The sequence below is a fragment of the Chamaea fasciata genome, unplaced genomic scaffold (assembly GCF_029207755.1).
Source record: "Chamaea fasciata isolate MVZ Bird 193981 ecotype frontalis unplaced genomic scaffold, bChaFas1.0.hap1 SCAF_24, whole genome shotgun sequence".
NCBI classification, from domain to species: domain Eukaryota; kingdom Metazoa; phylum Chordata; class Aves; order Passeriformes; family Sylviidae; genus Chamaea; species Chamaea fasciata.
Window position 1 is genome coordinate 998,906 of NW_027094109.1, and position 21,146 is coordinate 1,020,051.

At 54.0% G+C, this 21,146-nt stretch overlaps 1 protein-coding gene across 1 annotated transcript in view; it reads left to right on the top strand.

Moving 5' to 3' along the window:
- ETS1 (ETS proto-oncogene 1, transcription factor) overlaps window positions 1-19,719 on the top strand; it is a 47,229-nt gene extending 27,510 nt beyond the window's left edge. The window contains exons 5-8 of the mRNA XM_066203656.1: window positions 689-934; window positions 4,748-5,008; window positions 13,993-14,111; window positions 15,037-19,719. Coding sequence (XP_066059753.1) covers window positions 689-934; window positions 4,748-5,008; window positions 13,993-14,111; window positions 15,037-15,252 — 842 coding nt within the window. The 3' untranslated portion in view covers window positions 15,253-19,719. The remainder of the gene's footprint in view (window positions 1-688; window positions 935-4,747; window positions 5,009-13,992; window positions 14,112-15,036) is intronic.
- The last annotated feature ends 1,427 nt before the right edge of the window (window positions 19,720-21,146 follow it).

Genomic DNA, 21,146 nt, shown 5'->3' on the forward strand with positions numbered 1-21,146 from the left:
ACTCCTGCACTTCCCATTGCCATTGCTTTGGAGATGTTCCTTAAGAGCATTGGAAATCCGGGAGATATTTCATGAACCGTAAACGGCCTAACTGACCTGAGGAGGAGAGATTTAGATGAGGTGCGAGGGAGAAATCCTTCGCTGTGAGGGTGGGGAGGCCCTGGCACAGGGTGCCCAGAGAGGTTATGGACTCTACATCCCTGGAATTGTCCCAGGCCAGGTTGGACAGGGCTTGGAGCAACCTGGGATAGTGAAAGGTGTCCCTGTCCATGGCAGGGGTGGGATTAGATGAGCTTGAAGGTCCCTTCCAATCCAAAACCTCCTGGGATTCCATGATTCTGTGGATTGGGATTCCAGGCTCTGGCACACTGGGGAGAGGCGGCTGTGGAAGGGACTCACCCTTCCCAATCAGCAAGGCAATATTTTTGCCCTGTTGCTCCTTTGCTGAGACTCCACTCCCCAGGATTTTCCAGCTTTTCCCTCTGGCAGCTCCTCTGGGAGGAGTTTGGCGCAATGCACATTGAGGATGGTTGGGGGAGGGGGTCTTATTTTGCCAAATTGCTGCATTTTTTACACCCCATCTCTGTAGCTTCTGGAACCCTTACCCGCAGCAGTGCCCAAGGGTGGAGGATGCTCTGGTTCCTTGGGGCAGGTTTTGGGCGGGGTTTGACTCCTGTTGTGTCCCCAGGTTATGGCATCGAGCACGCCCAGTGCGTGCCCCCCTCCGAGTTCTCTGAGCCCAGCTTCATCACCGAGTCCTACCAGACCCTGCACCCCATCAGCTCGGAGGAGCTGCTGTCCCTCAAGTACGAGAGCGATTACCCCTCGGTGCTGCTGCGGGAGCCGGCGCAGGACTCGCTGCAGACAGACTACTTCTCCATCAAGCAGGAGGTGGTGACGCCCGACAACATGTGCATGGGCCGTGCCAGCCGAGGTAAAGCCGGGCTCAAACGCGGGGCTGGCTTGGATTCCTGCTGTTCTCACCTTCTCTCCCCCGGGAATGGCCCTGGGGACACCAGGGAGCCGGGCAGTGCTAACACAGCCCTCCCCCAACACGTGCTGGATTCCCTGGTGGCTTTGAGCCCTCCCTGCCCTTCTCTCCAGGGGAAACTCCAGGAAGGTCTTTCTTTCCTCTCCTCTGCTGCCTGTTTTTACATCATCTGCAGAAAAGGCTTTGATGTCAAACCTGAGTGAAACTGAACTGAGCTTTCATGTTGTCAGGGAGCAGTTTGTCAACTGCTGGGTCCTTGTAGAAATCCCATTTTTTTAGGACCCAGGCAAAGCCCCACAAATTCTTCACAAGTTGTCATCAGGAATTGCTCTTCAAGGCTCTGAAGAGTTTGGCACTCTGTGATCCAAAGTCTTTATCCATTATGTCCAGGGATTTGACAGCTGCTTGTTTGAAATATTCTGCTGTAGCCAGTTCCTGAGCTTTGTTACGAGGTGCAGATGTCAGGGGCTGCGGCAGCAGCAGAGCTAAGAACCCCCGCATGCTCCTCTCCAAAGAGTTACAGGTACATCATTCCTGTTTGAGATGGTGGGATTTAACCACCTGAACACTTTGGAGGATCTGAGCCCAAATACCTTCCCCATTAACGTTATGAGGCTGGAACACGTGGGGCCCACATGTCTGGTTGCTTTGTGATCACATCCGTGATGCCAGGCTGGGGATGTGGCTCTGTCTCTGCTCAAAGCAAGAGGTTTAATCCACAGAGCTCAAAGTCCCTCACAAGTGGGATCATTATCTCCGGATTCCAGGTAGGGAACCTGAGGCACAGGGAGGAGATGTGACCCACCTGCCATCCCCCTGAATGGAATCCAGGTGTCTCCAGGCCCAGAATTCATTACAGTGACGTGTTGCTGTGAGCCAGGTTTGATGTGGAGCAGATAAACCCATTTATGCAGAGAGCTGAGGATGAGCTGCCTTCCCAGGAAAGCCAGAGCTGCTTCCCAGGGCTGAAATGCACGTGCAGCTCATTTGAACTTTCTCACTCTTTTTCCAGGCTGGGAGAGCTAATTACAGGGAAGTTGCTATTTGTGTTATTGCCTCTCTTTCTGCGAGAGGTGACCTGAGCCAGAAGGGCAGCAGGGTTTTAATTTTGGGTAAACTTCTCTTTTTGGGGTTGTTTTTCTGCCTAAGTTTCAGCAGTGTCTTTCCCTTTTCTTGGCCTTTTCTTTAACACAGGTGATTTCATCATTCCCACAGTGCAATGGTTCAGAAAGGCTTTTGCAACTGTGCCTTGAGCCTGTTCTCAGTGGCAAACCTGAGAATGGTTTCAGGGGAGGGAAGAGAGAGCCCTGGATGCTGCTGGTAGCAAACCTGAGCACTGACTGCGAGAGGCTGTGCTCACACCAGTGCTGCATTTCAGCCATGGAAGGGCCTCTGGGGGACACAAATCTTCCCAGGAGTGGGGAAGCCTGAATATAAAGCAGAACCTGGTTAATTTATATTTATGTCCCTCTTTACCTTGCTCTGTCTTACAAGGTTAGTCTGACACAAAGTCAAGCCCTTCAGCATCACCTCAGGGTGAAGGTTTTCCAGACCTGAGTTTTTCTGTGGGGCCTTTAGGAGGAAATTTTGGGGTTCCACGGCAGTTGTTTCTCTCTGCCCTGTCAGCGAGGGTGGCTGCTTGAGAAGTGGAGCTGCCAAACTCAGTTAAGCTCCTCCTGAGTAAGTGCAGGGTGTGATTGTTCCAGCTAGGTGGAACTTAGGTGAATTTGCAATGGATTGACACAAATCACATCCCTGTCAGATTTGAATTCCTTTTCTAAATGAGCCTGTGCTGCAGGACTGCTCAGGGAATTGGTTATGCCAATTAAGATACACACACACACACACAGAGCAGCGTTGTGTTCCCCTTAGCAGGATCCAGGGAAGGATTGGTGTGTGAAATCCTCAAAAAGCTAAAAGAAAATAGAGAAGGGTTTGAAATAGGGCTGTCCCAGCAGAATGAAGCCAATGGATCCCAGCTCCCAGTGATTCCAGGCCGGCAATCAGGGCAGGGCCTGCAGTAGTTGAGTCTTTTCGCTGCAAGTGCTCTTCAAACTACAACACAACAAATATTTGGGGGCGTGTGCCAGCACCCTTCCACGTTCCCCTTCCCATGGGATTTGCTCTCTGGGCCCAGGCTGTGGGTAGCTCTGCCAATGGAAATTTCTCCAGGAGCTCTTGCACAATCCCAGCAGCTGTTTTTAGCCGGGTTTGGGAAATTAGTGAACTTGAATGATCCTGTTACGCTCGTAGCTTGTCAGGAAAGATGTTGAGCAATCGGCAGCGTAGGGAGATCAGAGGCAGCAATTTCAGTTTGTTCTTTGGGTCCTTTTTTAGCTCTGTTTCAGTACAGAGGCTGCACGGGCTGGCTCTGGGGGGTGTAAATCAGCACTGCTGAGGATCTGGCTTCTCATGTTCTGGCTTCGACTAAAAATACCCCAGAGAGTGACTTTGACACAAACCAGCTGTGCTCACCTTACCAGAGCTGGAAAAAGCTCTTGGAGCTCTCAGCCATTGGCTCTCCTCCTCCATCAAACCTGCTGCTGGCTGGGGATTTGGGGCTGGCTGGAACAGATGGCAGCAAAAGGCTGCTGTGTACTTTGGGAAGAAACATCAAAATTAAAGGAGCTGGGTGTGCCTGAGCAGAGTTTGAATAGGGCTGGCAGATGTAATGGGGGATTTATTGGAGACCTCCAATATCCTTCAGCAGCAAGAGAATCACAGAAATCAAAGAGTCATAGGAAGCTTTGACTTGGGAGGGACCTTAAAGGTGATTCTACCCCCTGCCATGGGCAGGGACACCTGCCACTGTCCCAGGCTGCTCCAAGGCCTGTCCAACCTGCCCTTGGACACTGCCAGAGCTGGGGCAGCCACAGCTTCTCTGGGCACCCTGTGCCAGGGCCAGCCCACCCTCTGAATAAAGAGGTCCTGGAGTGCCCATGTTTAGGCTCCTGAGCTCAGCCTTGAGTATCTAAAGTGAATTACATCTCTGACGTTGCCTTTTGGAAATGAGGGACCATTTCCAGTCTGCCCCAGGCAGCAGTCTTGGGTAGAGAGGCCAGATTTGGGTTTTTCCCCTGTCTCTCTCAGCCTTGCTCTTCTGCCTGCAGTTTTCCAGGGCTCAGCCCTGCTCTGAATGGCAAAGGTAAAAGTATTGCAGGTCTGGGTTACATAGGCGAAGCATCCTGTGCTGGCCAGGTGAAACACTCTGTGCTGGCCAGGTGAAGCCTCCTGTGCTGGCCAGGTGAAACACTCTGTGCTGGCCAGGTGAAGCCTCCTGTGCTGGCCAGGTGAAACACCCTGTGCTGGCCAGGTGAAGCATCCTGTGCTGGCCAGGTGAAGCCTCCTGTGCTGGCCAGGTGAAACACCCTGTGCTGGCCAGGTGAAACACCCTGTGCTGGCCAGGTGAAGCCTCCTGTGCTGGCCAGGTGAAACACCCTGTGCTGGCCAGGTGAAGCCTCCTGTGCTGGCCAGGTGAAACACCCTGTGCTGGCCAGGTGAAACCTCCTGTGCTGGCCAGGTGAAGCCTCCTGTGCTGGCCAGGTGAAGCCTCCTGTGCTGGCCAGGTGAAACACCCTGTGCTGGCCAGGTGAAGCATCCTGTGCTGGCCAGGTGAAACACCCTGTGCTGGCCAGGTGAAACACCCTGTGCTGGCCAGGTGAAGCCTCCTGTGCTGGCCAGGTGAAACACCCTGTGCTGGCCAGGTGAAACACCCTGTGCTGGCCAGGCCCCTCTCACGTGCTGTGCCTCCTCCAGGTAAGCTGGGAGGCCAGGACTCCTTCGAGAGCATAGAGAGCTACGACAGCTGTGACCGCCTGACGCAGTCCTGGAGCAGCCAGTCCTCCTTCCAGAGCCTGCAGCGCGTCCCCTCCTACGACAGCTTCGACTCTGAGGACTACCCTGCCACCCTGCCCAGCCACAAGCCCAAGGGCACCTTCAAGGACTATGTGCGGGACCGGGCCGACATGAACAAGGACAAGCCTGTCATTCCTGCTGCTGCCCTGGCTGGCTACACAGGTAGGGCAGCATCCTGGGAAACCCCCCTGTGCCCCCCAGCCCCTCGGGGAGCACCTCCGCACCCCCAGAGCAGAGCCTCGGGGTGCTGGGGGCTGCCCCAGCTCGGTGTGGCTGGTGCAGGGGTGTGGGGAGGGTTTTGGGGGGTCTCTGGGGTCAGCCCAGGGCTGCATCTCCTTCGAGCGTGGGCATCCCGCACATCCCACTCCTCATGGGGGATGTGGCGCCTGGCTGAGCACGGGGCACTCAGTGCCTTGCTCTCCATGTGCCTCAGGCTGGCTGTGGCAGGAGCTGCTCCGGTTTGTTCCTGAGCACGAGGCGCTGCAGAGCCCCCAGCCCCCGTCGTGGTGACTGGTGGCATCTTGGTTGTGGATTCCCCCCGCGGCAGGAGCAGCCTCATCTCCAGCACTGCTGTGTGTGTGTGGTGGGGATGGATCCTCTCCCCTCCGGCACAGAGGAGCCCTGCTGTGCTCTGTACCTTGGTGAGAGGCAGGGATGGGGCCCTGCCAGAGCCATCCCAAACATTTTCCATTCCCTGCTCTGGGGGAGATGAGAAGGTGATAGGCCACGAAACTCTGGCTCTTTATGACAGCCCTTCGGCAATCTGGCATCTCCAAGGAGAGAAACGTGGTGGGATGGGACTTCCAGCTAAAGCTGAGCTAATCCTTTCCAGCCCTTCTGTGCCATGGCTTTTCCCCGTGCTCTGAGGAAAACTCTGGGGCAGCCTCCTGCCAGCTCCCCTGGCTCTGCACATTCAGATCTGGCCTGCCCCAGCTGGCAGCAGCTGGTGGAAAGAGGTTGTGCTGATAAAGATCATCCCCAGGTTCAGGGCAGATCCCGAGATGTGACTGTCCCTGGGTCTCCTCCCACGCACAGCTCATCTCAGGGCTGACACCGAGCCTTTGTGAGGGTGGGGAGAGGTGCACGAGGGAGGAAAGGTGGGGGGATAATTTTAGGAGTGTAAAAAAGGAAGTGGTTTGTTGCTGTAGCTTTAGTTAGAAAGAGAGCTCAGCCCTTCCTGCTGAATGAGACTCTACCAGCTCCATACAAAATATGAGTGTGCTCTGCATTCCTGAATGGATTGGGGCTTGGGGGTGTGGTGGGGGGGGAGAGGAGGGACTGTGACGGGGGGGTCCTTCTCTGCTGTGCCATGGAAATTGATGTTCCTGAGAAAAGGGACCGCTGAGCACAAGTTGCTCTTTTTATTCCTATTTTTATTCCTATTTTCTCCTGACAATGACTTTCCCTACAGCACCTGGAAGTGCTTTGGGTATTGCAGGAGCCTGGGATGCGTTTGAACAGCTGGGGAAACTGAGGCACGGAGGTGCTGGCAAAATCAGGAGCATTCTTTTCCAAGCTGGATATTTCCCTCCACGTTTGCTCTAGTTCATGGAAAAGAGTGCAAAAGAACCACCCCCGGAGAAAGGCGAGGAACTGAAGTCAGCAGCTGGGCCCTGTGTTTTTCCAAGGAATATTAGCACCCCAAAGGCTGTCCTTGGAGCAGTGCCTTCGGGAAGGGGAGACTTGGGTTCATGCAATGCCAGAGCACAATTCCAAACGCTTTGCTCTGTGTAACATTTTTCCTCCCCTCATTTCCAACCCCTCCTGGAGCTGGGAAGAGAATCCCTTGGCCCAGGCACTTTGGTGGGATCAGTAAGTGGGAACACCTGATTTTTTTATTTTTGCATTGCTCCACTTAAGAGGCTTTAAATGTGGAGAGGAAAATCTGGAATCACTGGGAAATGCTTGAGCTGGAACTCCATTTGTGTGCTCCAAAAGCTGCTGAGCAATATTCAGTGCTCTACCCAGCAGAGCCAGCTTTTGCCATTGGGAAAGGTCCCTGGACAGGTGATCCTGGCAGGCAGTGACTCCAGAGATGTCCTCTGAGCCATTTCAAAGCCCCCAGACCTTCAGCGCTGGGTTTTCCAAGCGAAGGGAGTCGGAGTTGGGTCACTGTGAGAGCAGGTCCTGGGGAGAGTGAGTAGAACGTGTTGGGTTTCCAACTTGAGCAGGTCTGAGCGCCCTCCACTCTCTGGGTTTGTGTCAGTATGAAATACGCCACTCAGGCTGCCCACTGGGAAGTGCTGGAGGTCTGGCCTGGGCCAGCTGAGCTCAGAGCAGGGACTCAGGCAGAGCTCAGGCCTTTTTGCTGTGCTTTACTCTTACTTTACGCAGTGGAGGAAGTTCTGTCTGGCAGCCAGAGCAGAGGAACTCAGAGTCTGGGCTCTGCTTGTGGCCAAGGAGGTGGAGCCTCCCAAGGAGCAGAGCAGGGCTGTGCCAGCCCAGGAGCCCTGGATACCCAAACCTTGGGGCTCCATTTCCCCCGTGAGGACACACCAAAGTGGCCCTGCTAAACCTGGCAGGGTGAGGAGGAACATCTTGTCCCCAGAGCTTTCTGTGCTCTGTAAGGACCTGACAACCTTGTTCAGGTTCTGTTTCCAGGCCCTGTTTCTGTGGTGCCCAGGGAGGTGGCCCCAGCACATCCCTGATGGTATCTGCCCCCGAGGCGCGTTTTGGGGTGAGAAGGTGCATTTTGGCGGAAGCTCCGTTTGCGTTTGATGTGTTCTTCACCCAGCTCGAGCGGCCTTTCAGAGCTGCCTTATCTGCCCCCACATCTTGACCTATTTTAACAAGTTGCCATGGCTGCTCACAGAGAGGTTGATGCAACTTTCTTATCTTGTGTTTGAAGGAGAAATGTAATTGCTCGGGAGTTGGTGAACTTCAGTTTCCATCACTGCAGGGAGGGCCAGCCCTGGACACCTGGGTTTGGGCTCAAAGCTTGGCCAGCTTGAATTTTACCAGAGGGAACAGCTGGAGCTGGGCCAGGGCAGGCTCAGGCTGGGGATCAGGGAAAGGTTCTTCCCCCAGAGGGTGCTGGGCACTGCCCAGGCTCCCCAGGGAATGGGCACGGCCCCAGAGCTCCGGGAGCTTTTGGACAGCACTGCCAGAGATGCCCAGGGTGGGATTTGAAGGTGTTTTGTGTGGGGCCAGGAGTTGGACTGGATGATCCTGGTGGGTCCCTCCCAGCTCAGGAGATTCTCTGATTCTGAGATTCTACATTAAGCCAGGTTTTATTTTTTTTGCCATGACACAGAGTGCATCCATGAGACCCAGGCGAGGGCTATCTCAGGATGTGTGTTCACTGCTAAACCTCACGCTGGCTTAGCTGAGCTCATTCTAAGCTCCCTGCCTCAGCAGCAGAGCTGTGTTTGGTGTGAGTGGGCAGAGTTTGGCTAAAGCAAGCTCAGCTCTGCCTCCACATCCCCTGGGGCTGGATCCTGCTGCCTCTGATGATTCCCATGGCCACCAGCATCCTGCAGGAGCCCTGGCACCACATGGATAAACTCAGCTGGATCTTTGTGGCCTGTGTTGGTGTTTGCAGACTGTGCTGCTGCTCCCCTGGTGCTGCAGGGCCACAGGAGGCTCAGACTTGCTGGTTTGCTGTGGCTGTTCAGCACTGAGCTGGTTTTGGGTTCCCTCGAGCAGCTGTGTGGCTTGGCAGCCAAGTTACGGGGTTTGTTTTCTCTGTGGTGGGCAGGACTGACACCCTGGGGCTTTCCATCCACGGTGTCGGTGCTGCCATGGCCTGGAGCTGCTGCTCCACATCACTGAGCACACGGCAGGGCCATCTCCTCGTGTTCCAGAGGGGAGGGGAGGGGAGAGGGATGGGAGAGGTGAGGTGAGTGCACACCGAGCCCTGACCCCATAGATGCATGGCTGGGGTTGTATGGGTGCTGCTGCCTGTCCTCTGCTCTGGGCCTGCCTAGGGAGGTGCTGAACCCTTTAAAGCTAGTCCCAGCGTTTAAAGAGTTAATGCCTCTTCCTGATGTCACCCATGACCTGAGAGTCCCTCTGAGAGCGATTCCATCCTCATTACCCTGCTGGGCATTGGGAATTCAGGAGGCAGTGCAGGAACAGCCTCCTTCACAGATGTTTTATCCCACCCGGAGCCTCTCTCCACCGAGCTGTGCCTGCCCAGGCCAGCCCTGCCCCTGCCCCTCGCTACCAGCACCCACAGGGCTGTGTCACGGGGCCCAGTGTGCCTCTCAGCCCCCGTGCAGCGTGTGAGCTGGCTGTGCCGCACGGCCTGAAGCCTCCCCAGCCTCTGTTTGTGAGCGATGCTTATCTGTGACCCAGCAGCGAAAGAACAACTGCTGTTTTGCAAGAAAGTCGAGGCAGTCTCAAGGAGAGTTGGTGCCTTTCGGGACAGCTCAGGTGCTGCTGCCCCTCCCCCTGGTGCTCTGAAGCCTCTACAGGTGAGATCCCCCCTGTGCTGTGGTCATCAGCACCCAAAAATCTGCCAGCAGCTGCCTTGCTGTCCCCTTTCCTGCCGCACTCCAGTGGTCTGGCTGTCCTTGAGCATTCCTGGAAGCACCAGCACCCTCCCTGCCTGCACTGCTGGAGCAGAGTGTCCGTGTGGGCGTCTGCAGCCTCGGCACGGCAGTTTGGGAATGCAGGCACCCCCTCCCTGTGCACAGCAGCTCCTCTGGGCCTGCTGGGAGCAGGGCATGGTGTCACCCTGCTCCTCCTGGCTCGTGCCCGTCACTGCCCCTGCCAGTGGGCCCAGTGCCCTTCTGGCCTCCCCAGGGTGGGGACGTGAGGGTGGGAGCAGGGCCGCTTCAGTGGCTCCTGCCCCACCTGCCAGACGTGCAAACGAGAGCAAACCCAGCCCCACGCGCTGCCGCCCAACCGTGGCAGAGCTCAGCTCTCCCCAGGGCTCCTGCAGCCCGGGGTGGGGGTGATGGGGGGCAGCAGCTCTGGCCGCCTCCTCCAGACACCCAGCTGGTGCTGCTCAGCAGCTCGTGGCCTGCAGGACCGTTGTCAGGGGGATGTGGAGCTCACAAAACCCTTGGAGCTTTTCCAGGTGCCTCTGGAGTCAGCCTCTGAGTTCAGGGACAATGCTCTCGGGCACGGGGTGGGATTTTCGGGGCTGTCCCACGCAGGGCCAGGAGCTGAAGTTGATGATCTGTGTGGGTCTCTTCCCACTCATGAGACTCAGAGATCAGCCCTCCCGACAGCCCCTTCCTGAGAGCAGAGGAGCCACAGCAGAGAGGCAGCTCTGGCCTGGAGTGGCCGCCTGGCTGCTCTGTAATCATGGCCATGTTGCTCCCTAAGGAGGGGGCTTCCTGGATCTTTTCCTGCTTTTTCACACCTGTCCTTTGGAGATGTCTCTGTCCAAGCTCCAGCGCTTTGCAGTGTCTGCTGCCTGCAGCAGCCTGGGCAGGAGCTGGGGAGGAGTTCGGGGAACTGGTCTGACCAGGGACTGATGGGGACCAGCACTCCCAACCCTTTGGGGGATTTGGGGACCGTGGTGCCATCAGAGGGAGTGGGCAGGGTGGGCAGGCGAGTGGGGCAGGAGCTGTTTTGGAGACGTTGCCAGGGCCGATTGTTTTGTGGGGTGGGAACCACAAACCGCAGAGCGCCAGGCAAAGGTGCCTCGCTGGGGGTTGGTAGGTGGGGGGTTTTTTGTCTTCTTGTCTTGTTTGAACCAAGAGAAACAAAACAGAGGCCGTTGCAGGGGTGGATGTGTAAAACCGTCCCGAGAGAGGTGCCGGGGCTGGGGTTGTGCCCTCCCCGGGTGGTGCCACGTCACCGCGCCACTGGAACAGCCCCATCCAGCGGAGTCTGGTATCCCAGTGGTTGGGAGGGAGGGGGGGACCTGTGCTGCCCAAGCAAGGATGGAGCAGGGATTGTGTGGCACCAACCCCTGTGCTCTGGGGACACCATCAGGGCTTGGTGCTGAGGAAGCCCCACTGGGCCAGCAGTTCCCAGTTCCCACAATTCCGACTGTCAGCCGGCTCGAGAGGAATATTTTCCCCCTGACGCCACAAAATTCCTGTGGTGTGACAGTCCCTGCAGAAGGACCCTGTTCAGTGCCACCAGGGCCAGACAGGGCCCCCATTGTGGGTGCTATTTTTAGCAGCCCCATGGGCGCAGGAGGTCGTGGCAGGGTGGGAGGACACCCCCTCCCTTCTGAGTCCTCCCCTTGTCTTTTGTGGAGCCAGGGCTGGGTCTGCTCTGGGAAGCCCCTGGATGTGTGTGACATAAAAGCTGCCTTGTGCCTCTCCACCTCACGCTTGGAGCTGCATCCCAACCCAGGCTGCGGGAGCAGGTGGTTGTTTTGGGATAACCAAGGCAGCAGATCCTGTGGTGTGATGCACCCGCTGGCCTGGGACAGCCTGGCTGTGTGTTCTTGGACCGTGGAGTGATCCCAACCTGCCATCCTGATGGGGATTTCCAGCCCTGGCTGGGATGAGGGGAAGGCTTGCAGCAGAAGGGATGGAAAATGGGCACTGCTCCCAGCTCCGGTGGATGAGGAGGTTTGGGGTGCAGGGACAAGCCTGGGAGCTTCCTGTTGCTCTGCGACACTGAGGGGAGTGGCATTGCTGCATGAGCCACCTTGAAATCCTATGGGAAGATATTCCCTGCTCCTTGCTGGCTGCAGAGTGGCTCATTTGTGAAGATCTGCCTCCCAGCACTAATTATATCTGCACAGATGATGCCCTGAGCTCCAGCACTGCTCCCTGCTCTGTTCTCCTCCCTGCCAGCCCTGATTTGGGGCACAGGCCTGGGCATGTGCCGGGGTTTGGCTCCTGCCACCTCGCTGCCATCTCCAGTGTGCCACATCTGCCAGGCTTGGCTGCCTCCCCCTTGGGCAGGGAGGGGGTGTTTACAGGAGCTGGGACATGCCTGGAGCCCTGCATAAACACATTCCGCACATAATTGCCTGTCCAGAGAGAGGAATTTGGGGTTTTACGCCTGTCCTGCAGACAGCTGGGAATAGACCTTGGGAATCCCTGTTCCAAGGATGACACCACTTCCTTGGAAATCCCGAAATACCCAGCAGAGTGGCCCTGGGGGCGGTGGCAGGAGCCCTACCTTGCTTGCTGGAGAGAGGGCAAGAATTCCTGGGTTTCCCAACACCTCTCCCTGCCAGCTGGCAACCGAACAGGAATGGCACTGGCCATTGGCTCAGGGTTAGCGAGGCTGGAACCTCCAAAGATCCTGCAGGGCCAGGATGGGCCGGGGCGGTTTTGAGGGCCCAAGAACCTGGCACCCAGGTGATGAATTTCTGTTCCTCTTATTTTGGGGCAGGAATCAACTAAAAATCCTTATTCTTCAGTTGGGCAGGAGCGAAATCAATGTGGACCTGGCGCTGGACTCCTTGGGCTGTGTCTCTGTTAACTTAATTTGGGTGTTGGATGCTCCCTGGCTGTGTATGGGGAGTTGGTGTAAGGTCAGATGGGCCAAGAGAACTCATCCCCTTGGGAATTCACCTGTGGAAGACCTCAGGCAGCCACAAAACCTTTTTCCCAGTGTTTTCTCTGCACCTAGAGCTCACTGCTATAAATAGACCTGAGCCTGGAGATGTGGTGGCACTTCAGGCCAGGCTTTTCACTCTTCCCTTTCAACAAGAGGCGAAGGCGTCGTCTGAATTTCCTCCCTCATCTTGGCCTGGATAATCCGGCTCCATCCCTACTGGAGAGCGCGGTTGTGGAGTCAACATCTTGGCAAGCTCCAGAGGAGCGACGGGCTGGAGCCTTTCCCTGCCGAGTCCCTTCCCATTTCCAGCAGAATGAGCTGGAGCTCCCTGCCTTGCCCTGCTCGTGGCTGTGATAACCCCCAGGCTTGGCGCCGGCAAACCCCTGGAGCGGTTCCACAGGGATGACAGGAGGGAAACAATTTGGGAAGGGCTGATGGGACATGGCAATTCCTGTGTCCTGGAGCCAGCTCTCTCATTTCCTCCTCCCCAGCAGCTTTTGAGTAATTTTAAACTTTGTGGAGAAGGGGAGCAGTCCTCCCTTCCCTCCGTGGGTTATCCCACAGCCACAGCTCAGACAGCATCCATTGTCATTCCTGGAAACAGGCTGGGCTCCATCCCTTTTTCTGAGTCCATTTTTTCCCTGCTTGAAGCTTCGCTCAGTGCTGTCAGCACTGGGATTACCCTATCTAATTCAGCCTGTGCAATTCCCTGTGGGATAAATAATTTCCTCTCTCCTTTGGCTGTCTCATTATAACTATTGTCGTTATGAGTGATCTATTGCAAGCTGGGTTTAAACCGTGGCAGGGTCTCTCCCAAAACACCTTGCCCACGGCTAAGTGCAATGTTTGGGGCATGGCCACATTTGGAAGCTGCTCATCAAAGAGATTTTAGCTCCAGAGCTTCTCCTCTACCTTGGATTGCAACACAAGCCCAAGGAAGAGATAAGTATTTCAAAATTTCCCCATGACTTCAGCCGAACCCAGCCTCAGGCTCTTACTGAGTGCACTGGGACAAATTGGTGATGGCCAAAGTGAGCGATTGGAGGGGAGATGGAGACCAGGTGTGGAAGGAGAGGTGGAATGCCCATGGCATGGGATGTTCTGCATCACCTCATGCCTCTCCAGCTGGGTCAGGGGAGCAGCAGCCACAGGGAGTTCCTTATGGATTTGCTGAGGCTGTGCCAAGGTGGTAATGAGGAGATCCTGGGCTGGGGAGCTCTGTGTGCCCCCGCCCTCCCCATGAGCCAGTGGAGCCCATTCCTGTAGCAACACGCCCTGGAAAGAGGCCAAGGAATTCTCGTACCTGGGTCCCCCTTATCTGGATCAGCAGCACGGAGCAAAGAGTCAAGGTCAGGAAGCGGAGTCTGCCGGAGTTCAGCCGTGGCCGGCGGCTCTTTGGCACAGAGGGGTTGGTGCTGCTCCGGTGCCAAGGCAGTGGCTCCTCCTGTTTGTGTGCCAGAAAAATAATCCTATTTATGTAACTCCACGTGAAGCATTCCAGGGCATGAATATTCAGCTCTTCCTGCAAATAGGAAGCTCTGTTACCTGTAGGGATTAACTCCCAGCTCAGCTCCTGCCCTGTGGCTGCTGGTGGCTCTTTTTGACAGGAGAATGCTTTATTTTATTCAGTGAGCACCTTTTGCATGGGGATTTTTGCCCCTCTGAGATAGAACGAGCTGTGCTTTTCCTGGCATTAATATCCTGTGTTCCCTTTGTCTTTCTAGGCAGTGGACCCATCCAACTGTGGCAATTCCTGCTGGAACTGCTCACTGACAAGTCCTGTCAGTCCTTCATCAGCTGGACGGGTGATGGCTGGGAATTCAAACTTTCAGACCCAGACGAGGTAAAGTGCCCTGGAATTGAGTGCACAACCGAAATTCCTCAGAAATATTGGTGTGGATAAGCCTCTCCTCCCCCCTTTGGGCAGCCACTTTGTTCTGGTCTTGGATGTGTTGTGGGGAACCAAGGAATCAGAGTCCAAGCGAAAGTTTGTTGAAAACTGGGATGCAGTCACCCTTTGGAAGCAACAGTTTGCGCCCAAAGTTGGTGGGAAGTAGTTAAAACACCTTAGGGAGAGGAGCAGTGGCAAAGCTCTTCAGATAGGCTGGGTACATGAGGGGTGACTGTCCCCTGGTTTGGGGAGCAGATGGGATCTTTGTCCCCTTCCCTGACTGGAAGGTGGGGGTTGGTCTCTTCTGCCAAGTACCGGTGACAGAACAAGAGGATGTGGCCTCAAGTTGCACATGGGGAAGTTCAGGTTGGATATTAGGGAACATTCCTTCATGGAAAGGGCTGTCCAGCCTGGCACAGCTGCTCATGCAGTCCCCACCATGGAGGGATTTAAAAGCTGTGTGGATGTGGCCCTTGGGGACATGGATCAGTGCTGGGGAACGGTTGGACTCCATGATCTTAGAGGGCTTTCCCAACCTAAACAATTCCATGAGTACCTGGAGCCTGCCAAAGTGCAAAAGTGCATTGGGCCATTGCATGTTGGTTTAGAACTGGCAGAAGGTGGAGGGAGGAACCTTGGGAAAGGGATGGAGGACTTGGGATATGAGGACATATCTGAGGTAGGACACAAAATTATCCCAATAAATCCTCACGGAATGCTCTGCCACGTTGTGCCGTTGCACGGAGGTTGGTTATCCCAAGCACCAATTCCTAACGACGAGGAAAATCCTCCCCCTCCCTGGTGGGAAGGTGACATCCACAGGGATGTCCCAACTGATCCAGGCTGACTTTCCCCCCCCTGTCCCCTCTCCCTGCAGGTGGCCCGGCGATGGGGCAAGAGGAAAAACAAGCCCAAGATGAACTACGAGAAGCTGAGCCGGGGGCTGCGCTACTACTACGACAAGAACATCATCCACAAGACGGCCGGGAAGCGCTACGTGTACCGCTTCGTGTGCGACCTGCAGAGCCTGCTGGGCTACACCCCCGAGGAGCTGCACGCCATGCTCGACGTCAAACCCGACGCCGACGAGTGACAGGGACACAGGGACGCCGCCGTCCTCCGGGAGAGCCCACGGGACTTGGTTTTGGTGGTTCTTTTTTTTTTTTACTGATTCTTCGCTGTTCTTCTGCTTGTTTTTGTTCGAGGGCCACGCAGATTCGAGGCTTTGAGGATGTCGGGGGAGAGGGGGGAGGAAGAGGAAAGCTTTTGGGAAGGATGGGCTTTTTGTTGATTTCCTGAAAGCTCCAAGACAGGCTTTTCTGGGGGAAAATTCGGAGTTTTAAGGAGGCCAGAAAAATGTAGCTCACTTAAAAAACCCAACAGTCCCCTCCCCACCCTTGGCTGTTTAGAGAAAAATGCGATCGAATGGATCCCTTTGGTTGCTCACACACAAACTGACAGGTCAGAAATGACAATATTCCTGAGGAGTTGAGGAATTTAAACTTTTTTTCTTTTGGAAAACCAAAATGGGTGAATATTCTTGCTTTGGGGAGGGGCAATATAGGAAAGAAGCCAAGAACTGTTGTTCTTGTTCCATCACCTTTCTGTCCATTGTCTTCTTTTCTATGAGTGATAGATTTTTTCCTAGGAGGGATCAAGACTCTTTTTTTTTTTTTTTTTTAAGGGTTTTTTTTATTATTAAATTTTGTGCCAGTATTTGTTGGGGTTTTTTTTTGTTTGTTTTTGTTCGGGTTTTTTTTTTGTTTTTTTGGGTTTTTTTTCTAAATAGTCTTAAGCTCTAAGATGGTCTCAGTATTGCAATATTGTGTGTGTTTGTTTCTGTTCTGCCAGCAGAGAGTTTTATCCCAGGGAGGAAAAAGAGGAATTCGTTTATGTAGACCCCACTGGAGAATTGGAATGCTGGGACTGGGACGGGAAGGAAAATGAACTCCAGAGTGGCTCCTGCTGATGCTGGCTGGGGGTGCCACTCATGTTCCCAGCCCCACACGCTGTGCTGATAATGCTGGTTGAAATCCCTGCTTTTTATTTTTTTTTTAACGTTTGGCTGCACAAATCCTCTCAAAACGTCTTTTTGCATTTTCCAAATCACTTCTTTTGCTCAAGGAACACTTTGGTGCTTACAGAAAAGTTTTTGGGAGGGGGAAAGGCGAGAAATTCCCATGTTTTCAATGTGGTAAATGGAAAATATGCAAGTTAATTGAGGGGAAAAAATCAGGAAAAAGTTCAAAACCCAAAGGGAAATGTTTTTTCCTTCCTATTTCAAGCAGCTCTGTGTTTATGGCCGTGTGTGGGCACAGCAGAAAGGAAATTGTCCCTGCAAATGGGCTCTTTATGGCTCTTGGGCTGCTGCTCCCACCAATCCTGTCAGGGTGCGAGTGACACGGAGCACTGCCGGTGTCACCAGGGATGGCTGCGGGATCAGTCCCGGGGCAGCTGCTCCCTCTGGCTTCCAAACCCTTCCTGCAGCTGCTTTGCTCTGGAGGGGTCACTCCTGCTGTTCCCAGTGCTCCCTGGGATGCTCTGGGCAGGCTGAGGACAAGGTCCCACCACCCTTGGGTGAGCTGGGTGGAGCTGGAGGATCAGAGGTTGTTCCCATATCCCGATATAATCCCAAAGCCAGCCCCCCGCAGATTTGGCTGCCCGAGGGAATCTTTCACCATCCTGGGCGTTTGCATTTAAAGGCAGAATTTTGTACTTTACCAAAATCCCTTCTCTGTGTGTGCTTTGTCTGTGTCTTTGGGGCACAGAGTTCATTGCAGAGGCACTGTGGGACAGCTCTGGGAATCAGGGGGGCACAGCCTTTCCAGAGGTGCTGCAGAGGGATTCCTGCCTGATCCCAAAGGATCAGGTTGCAGGACAGGAATCTGTGTCAAATAGCCAGAACATTCAGACACAAACCCCCCCCACACAGGGGCAGAGCTGGAGGGGAGCCCAATCCCAAAGTGATGCCCAGAGGTGCTGGGCTCTGCTCCTTTCCCTCTGGAGCTGGGGGGACCCAGCGCCTCTGTATCCTCAAACAGGTCATCCTAGGGAAAGCCAGCCCCAGAACTGCTGTGTCCTAATAAAAGGTGGTGTTGGAGGGGATTGGGAAGGCCAGGAGGGAGCTCCTGCCAGGGGGGTGGAAGCAGAGGGGGGTCCACGAAGGGAGGTTGTTACCCTCAGGTGCTGCGGGTTGTCTGAAGGAAAGGGTGGGATGCAGGGAAAGGAGGGAAGAGGGGATGAAAGGAAGGTGAAGGGAGCCCCAAAGGAGGAAAGGAAAGCTGCCCACTGAGAAGTGGAACTTGGGCTCATCTCCTTGGGCAGGCAGGGAGGAGGAGGATGGAGGCAGCCTGGCCAAGCTGGAGGGAGGAAAGGAAAATTGGGATAGCATGAATGAGACCCCCAGAGGTGAGGCTCTGGGACAGATCCAGCCTGAGCCGAGGCTGGGCAGCTGGTCAGGGAGCCAGGAGAGATGTGAGGGCACAGAGTGCACAGGGAGGAGCCAGTAAAGAGCATCCCAACAGGTAGGGTTGGATTTCCAGCACTCAGATGGAGGTTTTGGGATGTTCAGAGTTGCTGCCAAGTGCCCAGAGCTTGCCCATCATGAGTCACTTAAATCCCCCTTCCACCCTTACAAAGGACTCCCAGACATCCCAGCTCCTGCCCCTGGCAAGGGCCGTGTCCCAGGACATCCCTCCTGCTTTGCTCGGATGCTCCAGCTGAAAAAGAATGGGATAAAATTTCCCTGCAATTGGAGGAATTGCAGGTTTGGCTACAACCCCATCCCCCTGCCAGGCTAAATCCCTCATCCACTGTGCTTATTCCAGGTTTCCAAGCTGAGCCTGTGTGTTCCCAGAGATTTTGGGGAGTTGGTTAAAGGTTAGGAAGGGTGAGCCATGGGAAGCAGCTCTGGATTTTTGGAGGCTGGCGTTTCTTGATCGTTTCTCCCAGCTCTTTGTCCTCCCACCTCACAGCTTGTGAACAGTCTCAGACACATCAGCTCCACCACTTCCTATATTCCTTTGCTTTTATTCCCATTCTAGAGGCCATCCCAGAGATGGGTGCTGTTTATACACTGGAAAAGTGCAGATTTCTCTTTGTTTCTTTTGCTTTGGTTCCTTTTTCCTTCTGCTTTTCATGGCTGGCCTTTGGCGAGGGCTGTGCTGAGCCAGACGAGCTCAACCCAAACCCTCTGAGCTCCTTCAAGTCCACGAAAATTTGGTAAATTCCCACCTGCTGGCCCAGAAGGATGGATTTGGGAGGGATAATGGAGATCTGCCAGGGCCAGGACTCCCTCCTGCGCTGCTTCCTCCGCACAGGAGAGGATTTCCCCTGGCAGACACTGTTGGAAACGGGACCATTTTGTCTTGGTTTGGAATGTCTCAGGTGCTTTGGGTGAGTTTTTGGGATATTTTCTGTGTCCTGCTCATTTTCTGCTGTTTCCGTGTGGGTTGGTGTCCCCTTGGCCCCTCTGGCACAGCCTGAGCCCTACTTGCAAACCGCTTTGGGGGCCTTGACAGTTGCTATTTGAGAACTCAAAAAATAAAGGGAAAAAGCCCCAATAATGAAAAAACCCACACCAATGACAAAAACCACAAGCACTTTCCTGCTGCCAGTCCATCTCCATGTGTGGGATCACCATAATCCTTGGACACTGGGGGAGAAACAACCAAACAGGGCAAAAAATAACGTAAAATTTCACTTTCTCCTGTCTTCCCAAACCAACACCTCCTCCAAAAAGCGGTCCCAGAAAGCACCAGTAAATCCAGATGCTGCAGAAAACATCTCCACCTTCTGAGTTTTGATTTTTGGAGGGGTTTTCTCTGAGGTTTTAGGATTCAACTGCTGGTTCCTTGTGAACATTGGAAAACTGGGATGCCTCGGTGTGCTCTGCTCCCTGGCAGGATCTATGTAACACCCAGGAGCTGTTGTCTACATTCCAAAGAGGTTTAAATAAAGGATAAATCTATGTATACATATATGTTATAATGGAATATCTCCAGGAATTAACTGCCTCAGTAAAAAAAAAAAAAATAACAACAAAAAAAAAGCCAAAAAAAAAGGAAGTCTTTTTTTGTTTTACTTTGGTTTTACACATTTTTTTAAGCTGATATACTTAGAAGAAGTAAAAAAAAAAAAAAAGAGATTGTTATATCGTGCTGTTCGACTATTTTCCAACGTGTATTTTCATATAATTTATATTTTTTAAAAGTGGGGGAAAAAAAAGTTTAAAAGTGAGATTTAAAAAAAAAAAATAAAAAAACCAAGGAAAAAGCAGGTGCTTTTTTAAAAAAAACCTGAGCTGAGGTAGCTTAGAGATGTAGCGATGTGTGTGTGTGTCCGTGTGTTGTGTCTGGTTCCGTTCGTTTTTTTTTTTAAAGGATTCAAGAAAAAAAAAATAAAATCCCTCCTCCACTGAATTCCTAGAGAAGGAGGGGATTGGTTTTGTTTTAATTGCTGATGCTGGCACATCATTTTGCTGGAGAGTTTTTTATATACTGTAGCCTTATTTCATATCGTATTTTAAACCATGTGAAATTAAAAGAAGAATAATTCCTAACTCTTGGCGTCCATGTGATTATTCCTTGCCTTTCCTCTTTAGATTTGGGACAGAAAGTGGGAAAACAATGCAAAAACATAGAAATTCCAGCAATTTCTCTATTTTCCCCGTTATTGAAATTGGAGTTTTATGGGAAAGAAAGGCCTGGCTGACATCACAGCTCATGGTGAGCTGATGCTCCCCATGACTCCCTCTCACTTTGGGATCGTGGATCCACATTCCAGGCTTTCCAAACCCTCTTTCATCCCGAGTCCTCCCTGGGAGTGTGGGGTGTCTGTGGTTCACCAGCCCAAATGAGCCCTGAGAGGGGCATTTTCCTCAGCAGGACCTCAGGGAATGGGTGAGGCAAACCCTCCAGATCCCGTGGCCACCGGCGGGAAGATGTGCTGGGAATTCACTTTGCTCCTGGAGACCTTGGGCTGTGGCCCATGGGGAGGAGAAATCTACCTCGGCACTCTCCAAATCCTTCACACTGTGCTTCAGATATTGGAAAAAAAACCACTTTTGAATCTATTATGGAATATCCTGGGTTGGAAGGACTCACAACGATTCCAACTCCCAAGCCTGCACGGGAGTTCGGATGTTTATTCCAGGGAATTTTACACTGGCTCTGGTGTTTCCTTGTGCCCCTCAAGCCCGGAGGAAAACTGCTGGGGCCCGATTGGAGCCTGAGCCCCTGAAGTGGTGATTAATGAATCCGGCATCTGGGAGACGTTCATGGAGCAGCAGCTGATGCTTATCCATAAGAGTGTGCGTGATGGGAAGTTCCCAAAGGACACCCGTGACGCCGGATTGACTGAGTCAGCACCAAGTGGATCAGACCCATTGCTCAGGAATGTGACGCTCGGGTTTGCTGGATACCAGGAAGAGCGGACGAGTCACGGGGCGGATGCAACGCGCGGATCCAGGAGGAGGAATTCTCTCCATTTACAACAACTTGTAGCCATGCAGGGAACAACATCCCGGGATACTGAAGGATGAGGGTGGAGAATCCTGGTGGTCCTCACGGCAGCCGGGGCGTGGTCCCGGGACATCGCTGCATTCCCGAGGCGATCCCTGCCCTCGGAGGGGTCAGCGCCGGGACAGCGCCCAGCCCGCTCCATCCTTTCCCTGGAGCCGCGGAGCTCCAGGCGGGAGCGGGACTCGCCTTTCCCTTCTCCTCTGGAGCGGCCGCGGGCTCTTGATCCTGACGCGGCTTTTTCATCTCCGCGGGAGCCGCCGGGGCTCGTGTTCGGCTGTCCCGGGAAAATAAACATCCAGCGGCTCCTTTCGGCTCCTTCCCGCTCCTTTCCCAGCGCCGCTCCCAAGGGCGGCCGCTGCGGAGACTCCGGCTGGGGGAGCAGCCAAAGCCCAAAGGGGTGAAGGTGCCCCAGCTCTGGGGATTTTCCCTCCTTGCAGAACCTGTGGATGCCGCAGGTCCCCGCAGC